The sequence below is a fragment of the Balearica regulorum genome, chromosome Z (genome assembly GCF_011004875.1).
Source record: "Balearica regulorum gibbericeps isolate bBalReg1 chromosome Z, bBalReg1.pri, whole genome shotgun sequence".
Lineage (NCBI taxonomy): Eukaryota > Metazoa > Chordata > Aves > Gruiformes > Gruidae > Balearica > Balearica regulorum.
The window spans coordinates 31,090,534-31,110,234 of NC_046220.1; the positions used below are offsets into that span (position 1 = coordinate 31,090,534).

The 19,701-nt window shown below is 43.4% G+C and overlaps 1 protein-coding gene across 4 annotated transcripts in view; it reads left to right on the forward strand.

The window, feature by feature from the left end:
* Positions 1 to 4,066: 4,066 nt before the first annotated feature.
* Positions 4,067 to 19,701, forward strand: part of MARCHF3 (membrane associated ring-CH-type finger 3) — a 76,714-nt gene continuing 61,079 nt past the window's right edge. For 2 of the 4 annotated variants that reach the window (XM_075740357.1, XM_075740358.1), the window contains exons 1-2: positions 4,067 to 4,668; positions 6,055 to 6,139. In XM_075740357.1, the coding sequence (XP_075596472.1) occupies positions 6,136 to 6,139 (4 nt within the window). In that variant the 5' untranslated portion in view covers positions 4,067 to 4,668; positions 6,055 to 6,135. Of the gene's footprint in view, positions 4,669 to 6,054; positions 6,140 to 19,701 lie in introns of those variants that run through there. The other 2 variants (XM_075740359.1, XM_075740360.1) reach the window with 2 other exon arrangements.

The following is a 19,701-nucleotide window of genomic DNA, read 5'->3' on the forward strand; positions in this document are numbered from 1 at the left end:
TGCTAAAGCCTTTCAGCAGTATCTGAGAAGATTTTATTGTTCTACTGGTTTAAGGGAATAGAAGCCCTATTCTCATCAGTTAGGACACAAAGATTGGAGGTGGAAACATGTCAAAACCGTGTTGGTGACACACCTCAAAGAAGGAGCTGTGCTATAATTGTTTCCAGATAAAAGCACCTCAGGACAAGGTGATGAGCAAGAGGCTGACAAGTCATTTTGGACCATAAGTACTACTGCAGGTTTCTCATTGCAAAATTAAGTTGTGTCAAGGTTGCTGAAGATGTTACTCCTTCTCTGTAATCTTCTCTGAGGAATACAAAATACTGAAGTAAAAACTCCAGAAGACAACCTTCTGTTTCAAAGCCAGCAGCTCTGCTCAGTGGAATGATAAGGCATTCAATGACTATATTCACATGTGGACACCAAGAGTTCACATCTTCTAAGTAGCAGATCAGACAGAGAAGTGTTTCAGCATCATCTTCCATTTCCCTGCCATTATCAGTCCTAAAAATTGTCATGTGAATTTGTGATCCCATAGGCAAAATAATTCATTAACCTCAATGGGACCAGAAGTTTACCTCAAATAGTTAACTACTTTCCATTTCCTTTGACATGTGGGGAGACTGAACAAGTGCTTGTGTGACTTCGCATGACTAGCAGGTCTGCCACCTTCATTTTCCAAAACCAAGAAAGGATGTATCTTACATAAATTTAGGGGGAGACGGGTTGTTGTTTTTTCACCTTTTTGAATATAATAAATGCAGCAGGCTCCCAGCACATCCACGTCTCTAATCAAATGTGTTAAAGTATAACCTTAAAATGAGAAGGCATATGCAACTTTATGAAAACTGGCAATTTACTTTTTAGATGGTGAATGTTGGCAGGAGTACAAAGCTCCATAATGTACTATCCCTGTAATGTAAAAAGAACTTGAATATAAGATGAATTTGTTTCCTATTTCTGTCCAATTAAAAAGCACATACATAATGTCCTATCTTCTTCCAGTAACTATAAATAAAAAATACCCACCAGGCTTACTTGCTTGTATCTTCTATTTCTCTGACTCTTTATTTGTGTCTTTAAATTACACACAGTATATAGAAGTGATTGTCTCATTTCTTTAAACAAAGCAGTCCTAGCACAGTGTCTTCCCATCCAAACTGGCCTGTGACACATAATCTCAGATTCTGCCCTAGCGCCTGAAAGAAAGCTCTTTCTGTAAGGTATGGTTCTCATTTATATTGTATTTTTTTCTCTCTCTTAGTAGTGTCTAACTCCCCAAAATAACAAAAAATCTACATGTAGGCTTAGCCCATTTTGAAAGTATTTATTTCAGTTTTGTGCATGATCTTTAATCACATGGCCATCTGGATTAACTATGAGTGCAGCAACATGTGGAAGTAAAGAAAGCCACATGTGCAAGTGTTTGCAAGATCATAGTTCTTTTTTTTTTTTTTCTCAGTGACAACATCACTTTCCAGACTGCTTTGTACCAATACCATGTCTGTTTTCTATCACGTCCTGCTGGCAAGAAGCTTCTGTTCTGTTCTTGTGAAGTTGCTGGATCTTGGCTACCCAAACTTAAGTTCTTGTAGGGCAGGGCAGGAGCTGTGAGACACACCTGAACAGGAAAGTTTCAGCAATTAGGGAACTCCAGCTGAATACTGACTTGTGTTGCCTTGGCAAAGGGCATGGTAAGATCAACAAAACCACCCTCTGTCCTTTACCCTCACCTCTTGTAGCATTTCAGATCAAATTCTAGTTTTTGGTCTTTATCTTCAGGTGATACATTGCACATACTCAGGATATCCAAAGGGTAAAATGAGTTCCTCCAGGAGACAAATACTCTCATGTGTTTGTCTTGTCTGTGGAATGAACTGCAGGGACTGAGGGCACTCCAGACCTTCCACATTTTTCCTTGATGTTGTCTTCTGGAGTGGATATGATTGATCAAAACTCTATGTACAGAATATAAAATAAATCCCTCCCCCCAACCATACATACCCACATAAACCTTACTACAATGAGACACAACTACACCCACTTCTCCTGGGGAGAAGATGAAAGAACAACATGTGACGTGTTACTGGAATGCACCTAGATACTATGGTGATCAGGGCATATAAAACTGTCAGCTTTAATTCAGGATCTTACTATAGGCCATTTATTTTTAGCCTGTTTCCTAACAAAAAGAGACTTGGACCATGTAATCATGTATCAGTCTAACTCTTTTCCTTCCCTTCTCCCCTTCCTCTCTGATTTCTTCCCAGGAACATGTAACCCAGGGACCAGTTCAGCAAAGTGATACAGCTGGTATTTTGGGGTTTTTTTTAGCTATTATATTCCTACAAGTTACCTTAAGATCTGCTCCTAGGAAGGTGACAGAAATCCCTCCATCCATGTCCCCCAGCAAAGGAAAAGCATGCTGAATGAAGCCACCAGGCATTTTGGCCAGCTGGCTGCTCCTAAGCAAATGGTGGAAGGGTAGCTCTGTACTGACCGTGACATTTAACATCTCTCATCCAGAAGGCTTATCACAGCAAATATGCCAAGGAGTCACATTGCTGCAGTAGAAGTAAGTTTATGGAATAAAGGACACCCATCCACTGGTGACTAGGCTCATTAATTTTGTTTCTCACAAAACAGCCTGTTTAGTCATCACTGCAAAATTCAGATGCTTAAAGACAAAAAAGTGGTCAGAAACTACATTTATATACATAGATTTGGTGCGTGTAGGTCTAGATGCGTATTTAAGCTTTTATTTTAAGAGGTGAAGCACCCTTGCAACAAGGTCTCCATGGTGGTAAAGGTTGTCACTGCACACCTGTTTGCAAGGCTGAGTTCTAAGTGACTTTACTAATGTTCCCACTCCAGTAAACATCTACATTTCTACTTAATTTAACTCACCTGCCTTCTGCCAAGGTTTACGGAATGACTCAGTGTTTAGCCCTCTCGTTTTATTTTAATACACAGGTAGCACCTGTGTGCTGCTTCCATTTCCATCTGGAAGAGCACCTGTGTCACTGGGGGTGGAGACATACACAGGTCCAAAGATTAGGTGGGGCTTTTTTACTCCACTGATGGGAAAGCAGGCCAAAGGCAAAACCCCCAGGTGATTAGGCTTCTAGCAAAATTTAAGTGTATCTTGGTGTTTTAATGTGGAGTTGTATCAAGAGAATGCAGCAGTTTTACAAAAATATAGCAAAATAGATGCTATCTCAGCTCTGCAATGTTCATTTATTTTTGAACAAAAAAAGCAAAGTTGCTTGAGAAAGGCCATGAAATTGAGAACTATAATTAAGCAAACAAAAATATTAGCCTTTGAGTTTCTTTTAGGTTATTTGTTGCTATCTTGGGAACTTGGAGCTGTCATTTTTAGATATAGCTTTAACCAAGTTTCAGCAACTCGGACATTTTCATTAGCATCAGCATGAGCTTCACACGCACAGAGGTGCAGCAGGCTTCAGAAAAGCTCTCTCAGACTACTGAGAAAACAGGTATTTTAACTTCGTGATGAGAAACTGATTAATTGTTTTTCCGTGTTTGTTTGGGGGTTTTGTGGTGGTTTTTTTGGTTGTGTGGGGTTTTTTTTGTTTGGGATTTATTTATTTTAATCTAGACTTGAGTCTCGCACTGTTACCGTTAACACCAAGACTTACAGACGGCTTTAGCTGGCTGCTCCCGCCCAGCCCGGCGCCAGGCTCGGGGCGAGCCCCCGTTTAACGCTGGCGCAGGTGCTGACCGCGGGGCAGGGCAAGCCGCGGCGAGGAGACCACCCGTGGGGGCCGTTGGGGCCCGGGCCTTTGTCTCGCTGCTGCCCTACGGGTTCCGCCAAGCACGGCCGGGCCGTGCTGTGCTGTGCGGGCGGCGGCGCTGCCTGGCGGGGGCGGGATCGGGACCGGGACCGCGCCGCCTCCGCCGCCGCCCGGGTCAATGAGTTGCGAGAGGCGCCGGCGGTGCCCAGCTGCGCCGCCCGCCCGGCTTTGGGCTGCGCAGCGGACGGTGAGGTAGTGAGGGAGCGCGAGGCTGCCCGGGGCAGGAGCGGGACGGACGGACGGACGGGCGGGGCGAGCGGGTGCCGCCCGGGCGTTCCGGCTACCCGGGATGCACGTCCCGTGTTTGCAGATGGCCGCGGCAAGTAACGGCGGCGGGAGGAAGCGGCCCGGCCCAGCCGCCGGAGGCGCCGGCCCCCCCCCAGGAGGGAGGCTCGGGCCGCGTGGCCATCCGTGCGTGGGAGGCGCGGCAGTGCTGGACGGTGGCGGCGTGACCGTGGGGCGGGTGGCGGCGCGCGGTGTTCCCGCCTGTCCGCGGCGCGCGCGTGGCGGTGCCGCCGCTGGGTCCCCGGCAGCGCCGGGCTCCGCGGGTCTGCCGCGCCTCCGTGGGGTGGCGGCCATGTGCGTCCCCACGCGTGTCGCTCATTTCCCGAGGGGGAGTCACTGCCGCCTCGAGAGCGCGGCTGTGGCCCTGAACTTCGCGAGCGCTCGCCTTAGCGCCCGTCCCCGCCGCTGCTTTACAGCCCGCCTGTGGAAATACACCGCGTCCGCCCCAAGGAAAGCAGCAGCAGGAGGAAAGGACGCGTCCCGTCCCCGCGAGGAGGAGCGTGAGCGTCTGCCTGCGCGTGGATTGATGGCAGCGACGTTCTCTGTCGCCAGCCGAACCGAAGGCACGGTACGGGGGTCACTCGGGGGTTCGCGGCTTCTGGTCGTGGCTTTTTTGTTGTTTGGCTGCTTAGGTTGTGTTTTGGAAGAATAGTTGAGGGTCTGGGTAAATTAAATATATTTGGATACATGCAAATAAAAATGCCTGGCTCTGGGAGGACAGCATTACCTATACAGAGATGAATTACTACTTTTTCTTTTTTTTGGTAGAATAGCTGAGGTTTAATTTTAACTCTATCATAAAAAAAAAAAAAATCAAAACCCAGTACCAACACTAAAACAGGTTAAAGTGATGTAGCTGAAGACTCTCTCAGCCAGAATTACCTTTGGGACTTTCGGGGAGGGGAACGGGATGATGAGAAGCAGAGATTTCTTTCTGTTACAGAGGTTATGACAAACCCTAGCCATTTTTGAGATTCAGCCTTGGAGTTTCATATACTTTTTCCATTTTTTTTTTATTCCCTTTTAATAGCCAGGGATCATAAGGCTCTTTGCAGATATAAGGGATTATAAAACTGCTCAGTAATAATGCCCATATACATCAGAGTAGTTTAACTTTCAGTGTCAACAAATTTTTAAACTTAATTGTAACCCGGTGTTGCACTTGGCTTTGGACATGGACTGCTGAAAGCATGTGCAGGAGGTATGCTGAGTACTGTTTCAACCCTGAAATGGCTAGATTGTTCTGAACAGTCAAAGCCATGCAACCAGTGAAAGCAGAGGATATTTATCTATTACAAATGACTGAGTTTGTCAAGGATATTTACAGCCCATCCAATGCCCGTTGAAATAAACAGAAAAACTCTCACTGATGATTACTAATGTCTGTGGGCTTCAGAGCAGGCTGCCGGTGCACAGTGTTGGAAACTGTCTGGTGTTGATCCCGAGCAGAGCAGTCCTGTAGGTAACCCTCTTATGGTGCCCATGGTTTGTAAAGGGAGGAGAACAAGGTGGAGAGCAGTGGTAGACAACAACTAGCAGGATTATGGCTTGCTTTATGTAAGTGTATTTGCCAATTATAGTCTGTGATGTATGTTCTTTAGGGTTTTAAATGTCATCAACCTTTAATTAATTGCTAATGGCTTAATCTGTTGCTGTCTGTTACGCTGATGAAGCAGCCAACTGCAGCTTGTCTTTCCATGCTAATGACTATTGTGAAAGTATCTCGGGGTGTACAGTGTCTGGTTTGAAACTTGCAGATGATGGAGCACTTGTGCGCAGTAGTTACAGGCATACTTGGATAATAGACTCGTCTGGGAACATATGGATTAGCTGGTTGCCAGGTCTGGAAGCCAGAAAGGACCTTATCTATTATCTGTTCTGACCTCTTGCTTATTATAGGCCACAGCATTTCACAAGTAAATTCTGTATCAAGCCCGTAGTGTGGTCTTCACCTGCCATTAAAGACAGGCTCCATCCACAGCAGGAGTTGAAGCGTGTTTCAAACTGCCTAGTGGCTCACGGGCTTGAGGTCTAAATGGGTGAGTAATATTTACCACTTCAAATGTCTCTAATTAGGATGAGAGCTATTTTGGTCTATCAAAATACCATTTTGCATATAATGCTTATTAAAATGCATCAGGATAATTATAGTTCTTGTGGCATACATACTGGCAAAGCATTCTTCTCTTTGCGTGAGGATGAAACACTGTCAGGGGCTCCTCAAAGTGTCTTTGGACTTGCATTGGGAAAGTTCTTTATTCTCTCTGAGCTCTGATGCAATAACAATACCCTGGTTTCTTCTGCTTTCCTGAATTTCCCTGTCGTGCAACAGTCAGATTCTGGTGGGGCTTTCTGCCTTACCCTGCCATGGCTTTCTGCAGAAAGATGAGAAAATGCTTTGGGTCCCATCTGAACTCCTCAGCCCTGTGTAGGGTTGGGAAGGTGGGCTTCCTCTGCTATCCCATGGTGTGCTGATGGCCATTGTGGCTTTCCCGTGGTATGTAGTTTGTAAGAAGGTTCCTGCTGTTTTTCCCCCTTTGATGAACCTTGCTGTAGAGCATGCATCAGAGCAGCCAGGGTGATGTAACACCATCTCTGTGGGAGGAGATAGTTAAGACTTCAGGAGCATGTCGAAATGGCATAGGGCAATGGGTATTACAGTACCCAAGACAGCTCCTCCAAAGATAGCACAGCTAATTAATGCAGGTACGATAGCGCATTCTGTGTTGTAGCTGCAAATTTTCATCTGAAATTCCTCCTTCCACCACTGGTTAGCTGCAGATGCTAACCTTCAGGACCCTGCTTGAGACGAGTCTGTGTGTATGCAGTGGCTGTACAGTAGAGATGAACGCTGTTTAGTTTGCGTCCTCCTTTGACACTACTGGAGTTGGATTAGCTTCAAATGTTTCATATGCAGTTGAAGATTAAAGAGGTAACAAGAGCTATATAACATGGGTCTCTGGCAGAGTCTTGCCAAAAAAATATCACTGCCTAGCATTATGCTGTTGTGGGGGGCAGCCCTGTCTGTGTGAGAGACAGGAGGAGAAAACATTGAAAATAAGGAGGAAATCAGGGAGACAATTTTCTAGCTTGCTCAGTTGCTCTTCCCCACATCTGGGGGCCAGTGTGGCATGTGGATGAAGTACTGCCTTATGGAGAGAAAAAAGGCACTCCTGTTTTGCCAGACCTCTTGCTGCGGCACTAAATAGAGGAGGGCAAGCTCCAGTACTGACTGTGCTTTTACCATGGTCTTCACACGTGCTAATTTATCTTCTGTATTAACATGCCTACACAGTTTCTGGTGCCTCAGCTGACTCCCGTAACGCTAGTTGTAATGTGTATGTTCACAGCCTGCAGGGTTGTATTGGAGAACACGAGAAGGAAAAGTAGGAGAGAAAGAAGAAACAACGAAGACAGTGGGGAAGAGAGGAAATCTGGCATGTTGCTGCGGAAACATGCAGCTTATCTAAAAGGAAAATCAACATAGGTCTTCTCTCTCTCTTCCAACACCACCTGAATTTGTATAGAGTATTACTTGTTCCTTCTCTGCAGTAGATACTACACACATCTCTGAAAGAGTTTATATTAGAAAGTTCATCTATGTTTGAAAACACAGCTAGCATCTGCATAGCTTGTTCTTTGCAATTTGTTTTTTTCCTCTGGGTCCCTTGATAGAAATTTTAGAGGGGTTGTTTTTGCCAACCTTCTGAATGGATTCATCCTCAGACCATCATTGATCAAATAAAAAATTACCCTAAAGATGACTACAGCTAGCTAGAACAAGCCCAGAAGAGCCATTGTGAGCATCCTTTGTTTAAAATAGAACATACATTATAGACCAAGGAAAAATATGTGAGAGCATTACAAAGGCAGGCATAGCAGATTTCTACTGCTGAGGGGGGGTGTCTTCCTTTCCTTCTGGAGGCTGGAAGGAAGAAATACTGCTGCTGCTTAAAGCCACAGTTTTAACGGAAGGAAAAATATTAATGACACTGTGCAGGAAGGCATGTCACAAAATCGAAGTACTGAAAATTACCAAAGTGATAATACAAAGTAGAATTCTTATCAAGGAATTCTCGTATTACCTATATGTCATCTTCGCTGTGTCAGTCCACTTGGTGCTGTGCTGTAGTTATTCCTCAGTTCCCTTACACTCCTTTCCACAGCACAGTGTTTAATATCTCTCTTGTCTGATTACTGAACCTGTTTTCACATGAATATAAAATATCAGGAAGGGAGAAAGAGCTAGTATTCTTACTTTGCTCTCAGTTAAGCTTTCTGCAAAGCACCATAGACCAGAATTAATTATTAATTCCAATTATATTTTGTGTCTTGGAGATATTGATGACATTTTCCATTCCAGATTGATGCCTCTCCAATTTCGGGTTTTTGTTTTTGTTTTTTTTTTTCACTGCAGCAACAAAGCCTGTAAAGCTCTTAAACACATGCCTGTTTTTAAGCCTGCCAGCAGTTGCTTTGACTTAATTCAGCTGAATGGCCCAGGCTGGCCGAGGGCAATTGTTTAATGTAAAATTCTCACTGGCCTGATGGCAATCTCAGTTTCTGTGGTTTTGTTGGGGTTTTGAGGGAGGGAGGAGCTCTTTCTCCCTGAAGACTAACATGACTCTGCCACAGCTCTCCTGGGTAAACTCTCAAAATAGGATTCTTAGGTTAAAAATTCTGGTATCTTGCTTCCATCTTGAAATTAAAGTCTTTAGTGGAAAATTTAAAAAAATTCCCCGTGGAAGTATCAGAACATTTTGGATAGGTGTTCCTAAGGTGAAACGTTTGGTTTCCAAACTTTGTGTTTGAGGTCAGCACTAATTCCAGCATGAATCTGTCTCAGCCCAACAGGGTGCTTCTTGGTCTCTTGTGTACCCTTGGTGTCTGCTCCCAAGCAGGGCTGCCTCTCGCAGAGGACACTGGGATCTCAGAGGTGCTCACAGATTGATGGCTTCCAGAAACTAAATGCTTAGATTCAGATTAAGACCCAAGATGAAATGTCTCAGTAAGTTTTTCCCAGTATAAGGATGTGATATCCTGTGGGTGGACTTCATGTTGAAAAACCCTGTTTTTAACATGAGACTCATTCATTCAAAATAGCTTTACTAGGCCTTGTTCATTCCCATTGAAAAAATCTGAGGAACAGCATTTTAAGATGGGATTTAAATGGGAACATCCACATACCACTTAATTGTAACAAAACCACGTCTCTGGCGTGTCTGTTTCTGATCTGGAGTATGTCTGCATCACCAGTCTTGGTGCTTTAGTGTATTCTTCCACACTTCGTTGTCTTCGCCTTTTTTCTGCCTTAAGCTCTTGCACTTTCTGTTTTTCCATTTCACCAGTATTTACCTTGCATTTTTTCTTTCCTTGCTAGCCTTCCCCTTCTAAAACGTAAGTGGTAGAACCAGTATATTTGCCAACATCATCATTCTGCTTTTGTGTTTTCCTTTTCTCTGCTGAGTGTCAGCCTGTGCACTCTAAACAATTCAGGACAAGAATTTCAATCACCTTTCTGTGTTTGTACAGTTCTGCTGCAGTAGGTCCCTATGCTTGGACATCAGCATGCACTACTGTAGTTATCATTATGTCACAGATATCAGTAAAGGAGATAAACTTCCATGTTCCATGTATGTTTTCTATATTTCCCCTCGTTTACATGAAGAACAAACAAACAAAACTTTTGTTATGTGTAGAAATGGCAAACACTGCATGTTGCACTTGGGGCTGTTGGTTCATACAGACACCTTTTCAGTACCCATGAAACTTCTGCTTGTAAGATATGAAACAGAAATGAAACAGTTTGGCTCAGCATCATGGACTGACTACATTGCAACAAAGGTGGACTTCTGGGTGGGGGAAGGGGGCTTCCTGAGGTGCCTGCATGGGGAAGGCCTTCCCCTATTGTAGGGAAACATACACAGGATATAAGCTGGTGGAGAAACTGGTGGAAGATAGTTATACCGTGAGTGAACTAGGGCTGTTCCTTAATCTGTTCCCCACAAACTCCTTTGCCTTGCTGTGATGGAGCCTGTGGCAATTTGAATGGAGGGGTATGCCAAACTTCTGCTCCGTGCTCTAAGTTTGTCTCCTTCCCTGTGAGCGAAGGGAGCCTTCAAACACCCTCCTGCTCCAGGACACCTCCAACACAGCTGCCTAGAAGGAGACCCTCCTTCCTTTCCGCCAGGTGCTTGGTGGTGCTGAAACAAACCTGCTGTGCCTGAGGCTTTGCAAAGGCCACAGGGCTCCCAGCATTACTTGCAAGAAGCAAGGTGGCCCCTTATAAGTGGGAAGGAGGCTTGTCAGAGGAACTGATCTGGAGAAATGGGCCACGGCTGGTGCTCAGCTGGCTCAGTGGTGAGCTGGCTGCTTGTTTTTCTTCTAGCAGAACTAATTTGGGAATAATTGAGCACTCGGAACTGGGTTGCTGTAAGTTACCAATGGAAGTGAGGGAACAAGAATCAATAGCAGGCTTAAAGGGGGAAGGGGAAGGAACGTAGCCCTAACATTGCTGTAATTTGGCTTAAATGAGGAAACTGTAGTCCATGTGGTTTGCTGAATGTCACCTAGAAAACTTCTGTCTCCTGGGACCATGGTGCTTTAATCACTAGCTGTACCTTCCTATTCTTTTTTTGTTCTCAGCAGTGATGTTATTTAGAGTTAAGTTGGTGCACGTTGACAAAGTCTGTTCGCGAATTTGTGTTGCCCAGTGCAAAGTAATGGCTAATAACATCATCCATATGGTATTCATGGATAAGGCAACTAACAACCTGGCTGCCGAAGCTTAACGAGCCTTGCCATTTCCAGTTAGCTACAGAAAGCAAAACTGAGAGGTGACAGCCTCATAGCTTCTATGTAGAGGTCGCTCAGCTCTACAGACAGCAGTTATTTAATGAAGTTGAACAAGCTTGAGCCCTGAGTTGGGGTTAGACTGGAAGCAACATTGGTGTGTACATGAGCTCCTGAATTACTCCTCAGGCCAGTTAGATTTTTATCCACATAGGAGTGGAAATAGTGTTTATTTGCTGGTGAAAACCACAACTTGCTTAAGGTCTTCTGCAAGTAGACAGTGTGCCTTTAAGACCGGTGGGTATGTGTACATCCTCGGGTACAGGCAGGCACCAAGCTGCTCGCTCTCCCTGTCCTCAGAGCTGCAGAGAAGCCTGCTCTGTTTCAGAAGCTGTGCTAACATGCAACTCAGCCCCATATAATGGGTCCTCAGGGTATATTTAAGGAGTTTTTTGCAGGTAGGGGCAAAATTGTTCTGCCTCTACACCAGGCTGCATTAGAGTTATTACCTCATATTCATCCATGTGCCAAAAACCAGTCATACAGTTCCGGCATGGCTGGGAGCATTAGATAGATCAAGGTTCCTCTTTGCCTGCAAAAGCTTGTGTAAATGTACCTTCCTTTGGCGTCATCCCTGCTGCGGTGTCCTATGCTGACCCTGGACTGGAGCTTTTCCAGCCTCCAGCAGCACCAGTTTGATAAGCAGGCATGTATATGCCTGTGAAGACCAGCCTACAGTTTCAAGGTGTAGGGCATTTACCCTTTGGAGAGCATGAAACCCCACTAAGCCTGCTAATACGTGTTGTCGCATCTGGCTGATCTAATAAAACGTACAGTAAAGGTACAGAGCAAAAGACAGCCCTGGCCATTGGCAGAGAAGTGACCACTTTAACAGTAACCAAAATGTAATCTTCGCATCCTGGATCTATAAAACAAGATCCACAGCATGTCCAGCAACTTGCGCATATGGACACAACATTGAAATATGTAGACAGAGTTTTACGGTTGTCATGGTGCCATCAAAGTATTTGGAGAGGGTTCTCCTGCATGGGCACACGAGTCAGTATGTCTCTGCACCTGGGACAGCAAGACTGGACAAAACCATAACTGGTCTGAAGCATTTTTCTGGGCTCTGCCCCAGTGCATATAAGTTGTTCTATTGTTGCCCTTTTCCTTGGGTTATTTCACTCTGTTACTCTTGGTTTGCTGCTGCCAGCCAGTTTCTTATAAGCTGATTTTTAAAAACAAGCCACAATTGTGTAAATGTTATTTGATATATGGGTGTTGTAACAAATTTCCATCTAACAGCAGTGCGTTTGTTATGTTTTGTTCTAAGAAGTGCTGATTACTAGCATGCTTGTTTCCTGAACAAGCAGCTTTTTCTTCTAGTTGTAACTCAGTTTGATTTTCTTAGTCTGATATTGTTAATGATTATGGTATTATTCCTGCTGGTGAAACACAGTGGTTGACATCGTGATATCTCAAAAAAACCAAAAAGGATGAGGGGTCTATTTATAAAATAGATTATAGCCAAAAAACTTGTAACCAGTATAGACCAACAAAGAAAAGGCATACTTGAAAGAAGTGATGGCAAAAGTGTATGCAGTTCATCAGTCTTTAAATTCAGTATTTCTGTAAATAGAGGTTATGAACAAATCTGTCCTTGATAGCTATAATGTCATAACATACATGAATACCTGTACGTCTTTTGGCTCGTTTGTAATGTTCTTTTTTTTTGGGGGGGGTAAAATCCTATTCTGGCCTGAACATTAAAGCTATCAGCATAAGGTATGTGTATTAATTTTAAGAATATCTCCATTCGTTTTAAGAAACTAAAACTAATTTTTTTGCAAATGGAAATTATTCTTCTGGGAACGTTGTTCTTCTAGGCATGTAAATTTAGGTTTTTACCCTTTTGTTCCACAATACCTAGCAGACTGAAACCATTTTTTATGACAGAGAATAACAAATGCATTTTTCCAGATCTTGGCAAGTGGAGTATTTTCACTTCTCCTCAGGTTCTTGAGTGTGCTGCCAAAAATGATTGTGTTTCTTACTGTCTCTGTCAGAGCAGTTCAGGGAACATCCTCTTCTCCATTAAAGTCATAACTCTAGGAAGACTGAACATGGGAGGAAGAGTTAGAGCAGATTGTGTCAACCACACATATTTTGCATTCTGTGTAAGGAAAACTTACTGCTTACCATGATTTATTTTATATCTAGCTATCACATCAGAGCCAGTTTAATCAAAGGGTATTAGAACTTGGTTTAATTTGTATAGGTTTCTGATCAGAATTACCAGTCATTACATATATTATGTAAACAGTTTTAAAACACTATTTCCTAATAAGTTTCATTAGAAAAGACAGATACTGGAGCACTGGTAAGGAAAAATGTTTTTCTGAAGATTACTCCAGCCTCTTCATACATGTCTGCATTTCCATATCTGGTAAGATGGCCCTGTAAAGTTTGACAGGAAGGTGTTTTTACTTTACAGCTTGTGTGTGCGGGAAACAGCAGAGGCTTATAGAAAATGTGTAGCAGAAGCAGTTGCTATCAGAAGGAATCTGTCATGGTTACACACACGTGGCTGAAGTAACACGAGTGAGTCTACTTTGCTGGAGGTACAGCTTGGCATGTATGTGCATGGTGTGCTTTAGAAGCTCTTCTGTGACCTGCAAAAGCAGCTGCTTTATGGCAGAAGTGGCCCTAGAGTTTCTAAAATACATTTAAACAGGTTTTGAAGGTTTGGGAGAGTGGAGTTTTGGGAATGCATCTGTGTGCTGGCAACACTGCCATGGTAGGTACAGTATTGTTTACTTATAGTAAAGTAATCCTTTTGTATCTTGCTTGGAGTCTGTGGATCAAAACCCCCAAATTTTTAGTAGGCTTTGGCAGATAAGTAATCAATATAACTTCAGCAAGTCTTCAGAAAGGTAATTTGCATTCACCCAGGTATTAAAAAGAAGGGGAGGGAGGTTTCTAAACTACAGTTCTTCCAATATCTCTGATAAAAAGTATTAGAATGTAATGCAGTCTTTTAATCCCAGTGATTAATTAAATTTTCATTTTGCTTTCCAGGATTGTACCTGTTCCTTTTCTTTGTTCTCCTGCTCCTTTGGATTGAACTTTGCTGTCTGTACTTCCAGTGACTGTGCAAGGAAGTTTGCTTTCATGCAGCCATGGCTAATGTAAACCCAAGGAGCAATTTTAAGACAGTTTTGAACATTATGTCCATAATACTTTTTATCAAAAACACATGAAAATTGCAATTCTGCTATCTCTGTGAGGATAATATTAGCAGAGTCCTCACCATCTTTACACTGTGCTTACTTGAGTCTTAGCTTTGTGTTAAGAGGTCTTGTGGACACATTCCATAAAATTGAAGGGAGATTAAAACTAATTGGTTTCTCTGTAAGCCACTGTAAAATTTTGATTAAGTTGAAGAAATTGTCTTTTTGTAAGTTTTTTTCCTGGTGTTGAAAAACTTTGTCACAAAAGAGTTATTTTCCTCTCCCATTCTATAAGACGTTTCAAAATGGCAAAGATAATTCATGATATATTTTTTTAAAAACTGCAAACAATGGAAATCAGAGGTGATGTGATTACTGAGCATCGTTTATATTCCCAAAGTTTCAATGATGCAAACGCAAATTACAAGAGCACTTCCAGTATCTCAGATGAAGATTTTGCTGATATTAGTCATAGGGGGTTTCTGACCAAGAAGTAAAGAAGATGTAAAATGCAGTTTTCAAATTTCAGATCTGAGCTTTAAGTTTTGAAAATACCATGTAAAACTTGAACAAGGAGGTTACTCAGTAGAGTAACACGAGATGGGAAACATCACAGCTCTTAGAAGCCAAACCAGTGCATCTTGCCACGCTTGCTATTGTTCGCTGCGCATATCTGAAAGACTGCATGGGCTGAATTTCTCAGTTTAGGAAGAACTTTAGCAACAACTTTAGGAAGAACCTTTTTTTGGGTCATTCCCTGTTATCTCCAGACAGCTCAGTTCCATAGTGAGAAAAAGTAAGAGTATGTTTGTCTGCTGCTGACCAATTCTCTACAGCAGACTTTTCATTGGGCCTTCTCTGATTTTAAGTCTTCTCATCTCTGCCTCTGTTTCCTTGTGAAATGGCTGAGCTTTAGTATTCCTGTTTGAGAATGCATTTAAAAGGGAATAGTTAATGCATGGAAGTCAAGACATTATTGAAATTCATAGCCTTATCTGAAATAATTCTGTGTCCCTGTTAGCAATAGTTTTTAATTTAATCCATTCATTATGAAAACTATGGAATATGATATCGAGGGAAAAATACTTACATCTAATCAGGTAAAACTTATGTAGCTACTTTTACTTAAACTCCCAGGTTGCCTGACATACTGTTCTACTTAGGTGGTCAGAACTGTTGGTCTTCTACTTCCCACCCCAAATACATGGCTCATGTGTTTAAGTTGAACATGATGACTGTAAGTAATTTCTCACTGTTTTGTTTGCTCACTGTTTAGTCAGAGAATCCCATGACTAGTCAGCTGTTTTTTTAAGATGTGTGAATCTCTTAAATGGAAACCCTTGCTAAAAATATTTTTCTGTTTAGTGTCCATAATGGATTACAAATTGATGTGTGAGCCAAAAAAGGGAGAGGCAAGAGACACATACTAACACAGATCCATGTGAATCCTCAACCTTCTAAGGAGAATCCTCAAGCTTCTACAGGAAGGGGAAAAAAAACAACCCAATTTATCTTTGAAAATTGTAATTCTTAAAAAAAAAAAAAGCAAGCAAGCTTGATATTAACTTCAGGATAATTTTGAAGCAGAACAGAAAGCTTTTCTGCATCCCGTCTACTTACATTAGTAAGGAGTACATTTGCTGGTGCCAGACTGAGACCTGGCTTTGGTTACTGATAAGAACCATCCCCTCATGCTAGATTAAGCAGTTGAATACATGCCTAAAAGCCTGGGTTATTTGAATGAGTAGGTGGTCATGCAGTGATGACTGAATTTGAATCTGTTATGAGAGCAAGTATTCATTCACTCACTGAAAGTCCTGAGCAGAAATAACCTAAGCTTATACATACAGGGTACACCATGCAGATGGCTGCTGCAGTAACACGCAGAAACTTCTAGGCTCACATTTTAATCTCTGGATTAAAAACTTTTAACTTCAGGCAACAGGGTTCAAATCAGTCTCTCATGACCTTTTGAAAGGAGCATTCAGGGGACACTTTTCTTGTTGAGGAGCTTTCAATGGCATGTGATGCTTTAGTTAAGTTTCAGATCCATAATCTTGGTCAGGTCTGTAGGCGTGACCTGGAATTCCCTCCCTCCCTGAGCAACAGATTTGTTTTAGGACTGTTAGAGGGAGTTTGAAGTCCAACAGAAACCACTGTTGTGCAAGATGCTGGTAGTGGGATTTTGCTGTGTGTCTGTAGTAATCAGGCTTCTCTTGGAGAAAATGGGAAGCAGGTGAATGGTGCTCTGCCCTTGAAACTTGTGTATGGACTGCCACTTGCGTTGCACTGCTCCCTGTGTGATGCAGAACTGCGGTGTGTGATACAGCAGTGTTCTCTGGAAAAAATTATTGTAACTGGGATTGGGCTACTGATGCTTGTCTGTGGCTGGCCACTCAGCTGTGGTGGGGTTGTATGCTACCTTGTACTGCTTTTCATGGTTGTACTGGGTCTGGCTGGGATGGAGATAACTTTCTTCACAGCAGCCTATGAGGTGCTGTGTTTTAGGTTTAGGGCTAGAACAGTGTTGACAAGGCTTTTTCTTCATTCCCCCGCCCCTGCAGTGAGTAGGCTGTAGGTTTTTGGGGGATGGCTGACCTGAGCTGGTCAAAGAGATTTTCCATTGCGTATAGTGTCATGCCCACCAATAAAACCTGGGGCAGGAGAGGATGGAGTGGGGGTGTTGTCTTCCAAGGTGGCCATTGCTGGGCATCCATCTGCCTGCGCGAAGTAATGACTAACTGCCTTTGCATCACTTCTTTAATTTTTTTTTTTTTCTCCTTCCTTCACCTATTAAACTGTCTTTATGTTTACCTATGAGTTTTCTTGCTTTTGCTCTTTGTGTCCTCTCTCCCATCCCACTGTTGGCAGGTGGAGTGGGGAGTGAGTGAAGCTGTCAGGGCACTCAGCTGCTGGGCAGGGTCAGCCCACCACAACACTGTACAAAGGAATTGAGAACAGGAGTATTGGGCAGGTAATAGGATTGGTCTCCCAGGAGGATGCTACTCTGTTTGCTTTTTTCTTAACAGGACAGAAAGTGGTATGGATAATTGTTTAATTTGGGTAAGGTAGAAGGCTCATAGATCCTCCTTGAATGCAGACATGAAAGTCGTTAGCTGGGGGATAGGAAGCACATGGGGATTTTTTGAGTCCTGTCCTGTGGTCCAATGCAGTCTAGGATCTTGCTGGCCTTGACAGCACCTGGGAGTCACCCTAGGAACATGGAGGGAAAACAAAGCTTTGAGTTTCTTTGCTGTCAGTGCTACCAGTAAACACAAGCTAAAACCGGTTTCTGTTCTGTGAAGTAATGGATGACAAGTAGTTAAGTAGATGATTTAATTTGAATGCTGTCCTACATAGTGTAAATATGCTTTTCCTAATGAGGGATAACTAAATTCTTCCTTTTGTGTATACTGCAATCACACTTACCATTTCATAGAATCATAGAATGGTTTGGGTTGGAAGGGACCTTAAAGATGATCTAGTTCTAAGCCCCCTGCCACGGGCAGGGACACCTTCCACTAGACGACGTTGTCCAAAGCCCCATCCAACCTGGCCTTGAACACTTCCAGGGATGGGGCCTCCACAACTTCTCTGGGAAACCTGTTCCAGTGCCTCACCACCCTCACAGTAAAGAATTTCTTTCTAATATCTAATCTAAATCAACCCTCCTTCAGCTTAAGCCCATTACCCCTTGTCCTGTCACTACACTCCCTGATAAACAGTCCCTCACCAGCTTTCCTGTAGGCCCCCTTCGGGTACTGGAAAGCCGCAATTAGATCTCCCCAGAGCCGCCTTTTCTCCAGGCTGAACAATCCCAACTCTCTCAGCCTGTCCTCACAGGAGAGGTGCTCCAGCCCTCTGATCATTTTTGTGGATCTAAGTCCTCTGGACTCACTCCAGCAGGTCCGCGTCCTTCTTATGTTGGGGACCCTGTAGCTGGATGCAGTACTCCAGATGCGATCTCACAAGAGCAGAGTAGAGGGGCAGGATCACCTCCCTTGACCTGCTGGTCATGCTTCTTTTGATGCAGCCCAGGATACAGTTGGTTTTCTGGGCTGCAAGCACACATTGCCAGGTCATCTTAAGCTTCTCATCCACCATCATCACCAAATCCTTCTCTTCAGGGCTGTTCTCAATCCATTTTCTGCCTAGCCTGTAGTTGTGTTTGGGACTGCACCAACCCATGTGCAGGACCTTGCACTTGGCCTTGTTGAACTTCATGCAGTTCACGCAGACCCACCTCTCAAGCCTGTCAGGGTCCCTCTAGATGGTATGCCTTCCCTCCAGCTTTTTTTTTTGTTGTTGGCAAACTTACTGAGGGTGCACTCGATCCCACTGTCCATGTTGCCGACAAAGGTGTTAAACAGTGCTGGTCCCAATACCAGCCCCTGAGGAACACTGCTCATCACTGATCTCCACTTGGACGTTGAGCTGTTGACCGCAACATTTTCAGGGCGACCATCCAGCGAATTCCTTCAACACTGAGTGGTCCATCCATCAAATTCATATTTCTCTAATTTAGAGACAAGGATGTTGTGTGGGATGGTGTCAAATGCTTCGCACAAGCCTAAGTAGATGATTTCAGTTGCTCTTCCCTTTTCCACCAATGCCGTAACCCTGATGTAGAAGGCCACCAAATTTTTCAGGCATGATTTGCCCTTAGTGAAGCCATGTTGGCTCCATATTTCCCATGTGCCTCAGCATAGTTTCCAGGAGGATCTGCTCCATGATCTTGCCAGGCACAGAGGTAAGACTGACTGGCCTGTAGTTCCCCGGGTCTTCCTTTTTTCCCTTCTTAAAAATGGGGGTTATGTTTCCCCTTTTCCAGTCGGTGGGAACTTTGCCGGGCTGCCATGACTTCTCAAATATGATGGAGAGTGGCTTGGCCACTTCACCCGCCAGTTCCCTCAGGACCCGTGGATGCATCTCATCAGGTCCCATGGACTTGTGCATTTTTACAAATGATCATCATTTACAAATGATATAGCAATTTTGAGTAACTGTGGCTACTTAACTCTTATTTAACTATTACAAATTTTCTTTGAAGGCTAGTGCTGCATTAGTGATCTCTTTAAGCTACATCAGTGCCCGCATTTTTCCCCAGTTTTTCAATGGGAGATTTCGCCTTAGCTAGTTTAGTTGTTTTGTCCTTCTAAAGCATTTGACGTTGTCCCCAGTCCTAAAAACAGAGTTGCTATCGTTAGCCAGAGGCATTTCATTCTGAAAAATTTGTGCCACAGTAGATGATGATGGCAAAGTAGGAAAACTAGTTAAAAATGGCTGAAGAGGCTCTGCTTCTTCAGATAAGTTGAAGCCTTGTGTGCTTTTTCCTTTAAGACTATACTAAACCAAGAGATAACAGTTTGGTTTGATCATGTGAAAGGAGTCCCCAAACTTGACTTTCTGACGTTGGTGTCACCAAAGCCTAATGGAAATCACTCCATTTTAAACCAAGGTTTTAAATGCATTTCCTTTGCTCCTTCCTGCTTCACTGAATGATATCAATAGGATGAGGAAGATAACTATGAATCTCTTGGATCCTCTCTGCACATCCCAGTGTCTTTTCTTTTAGC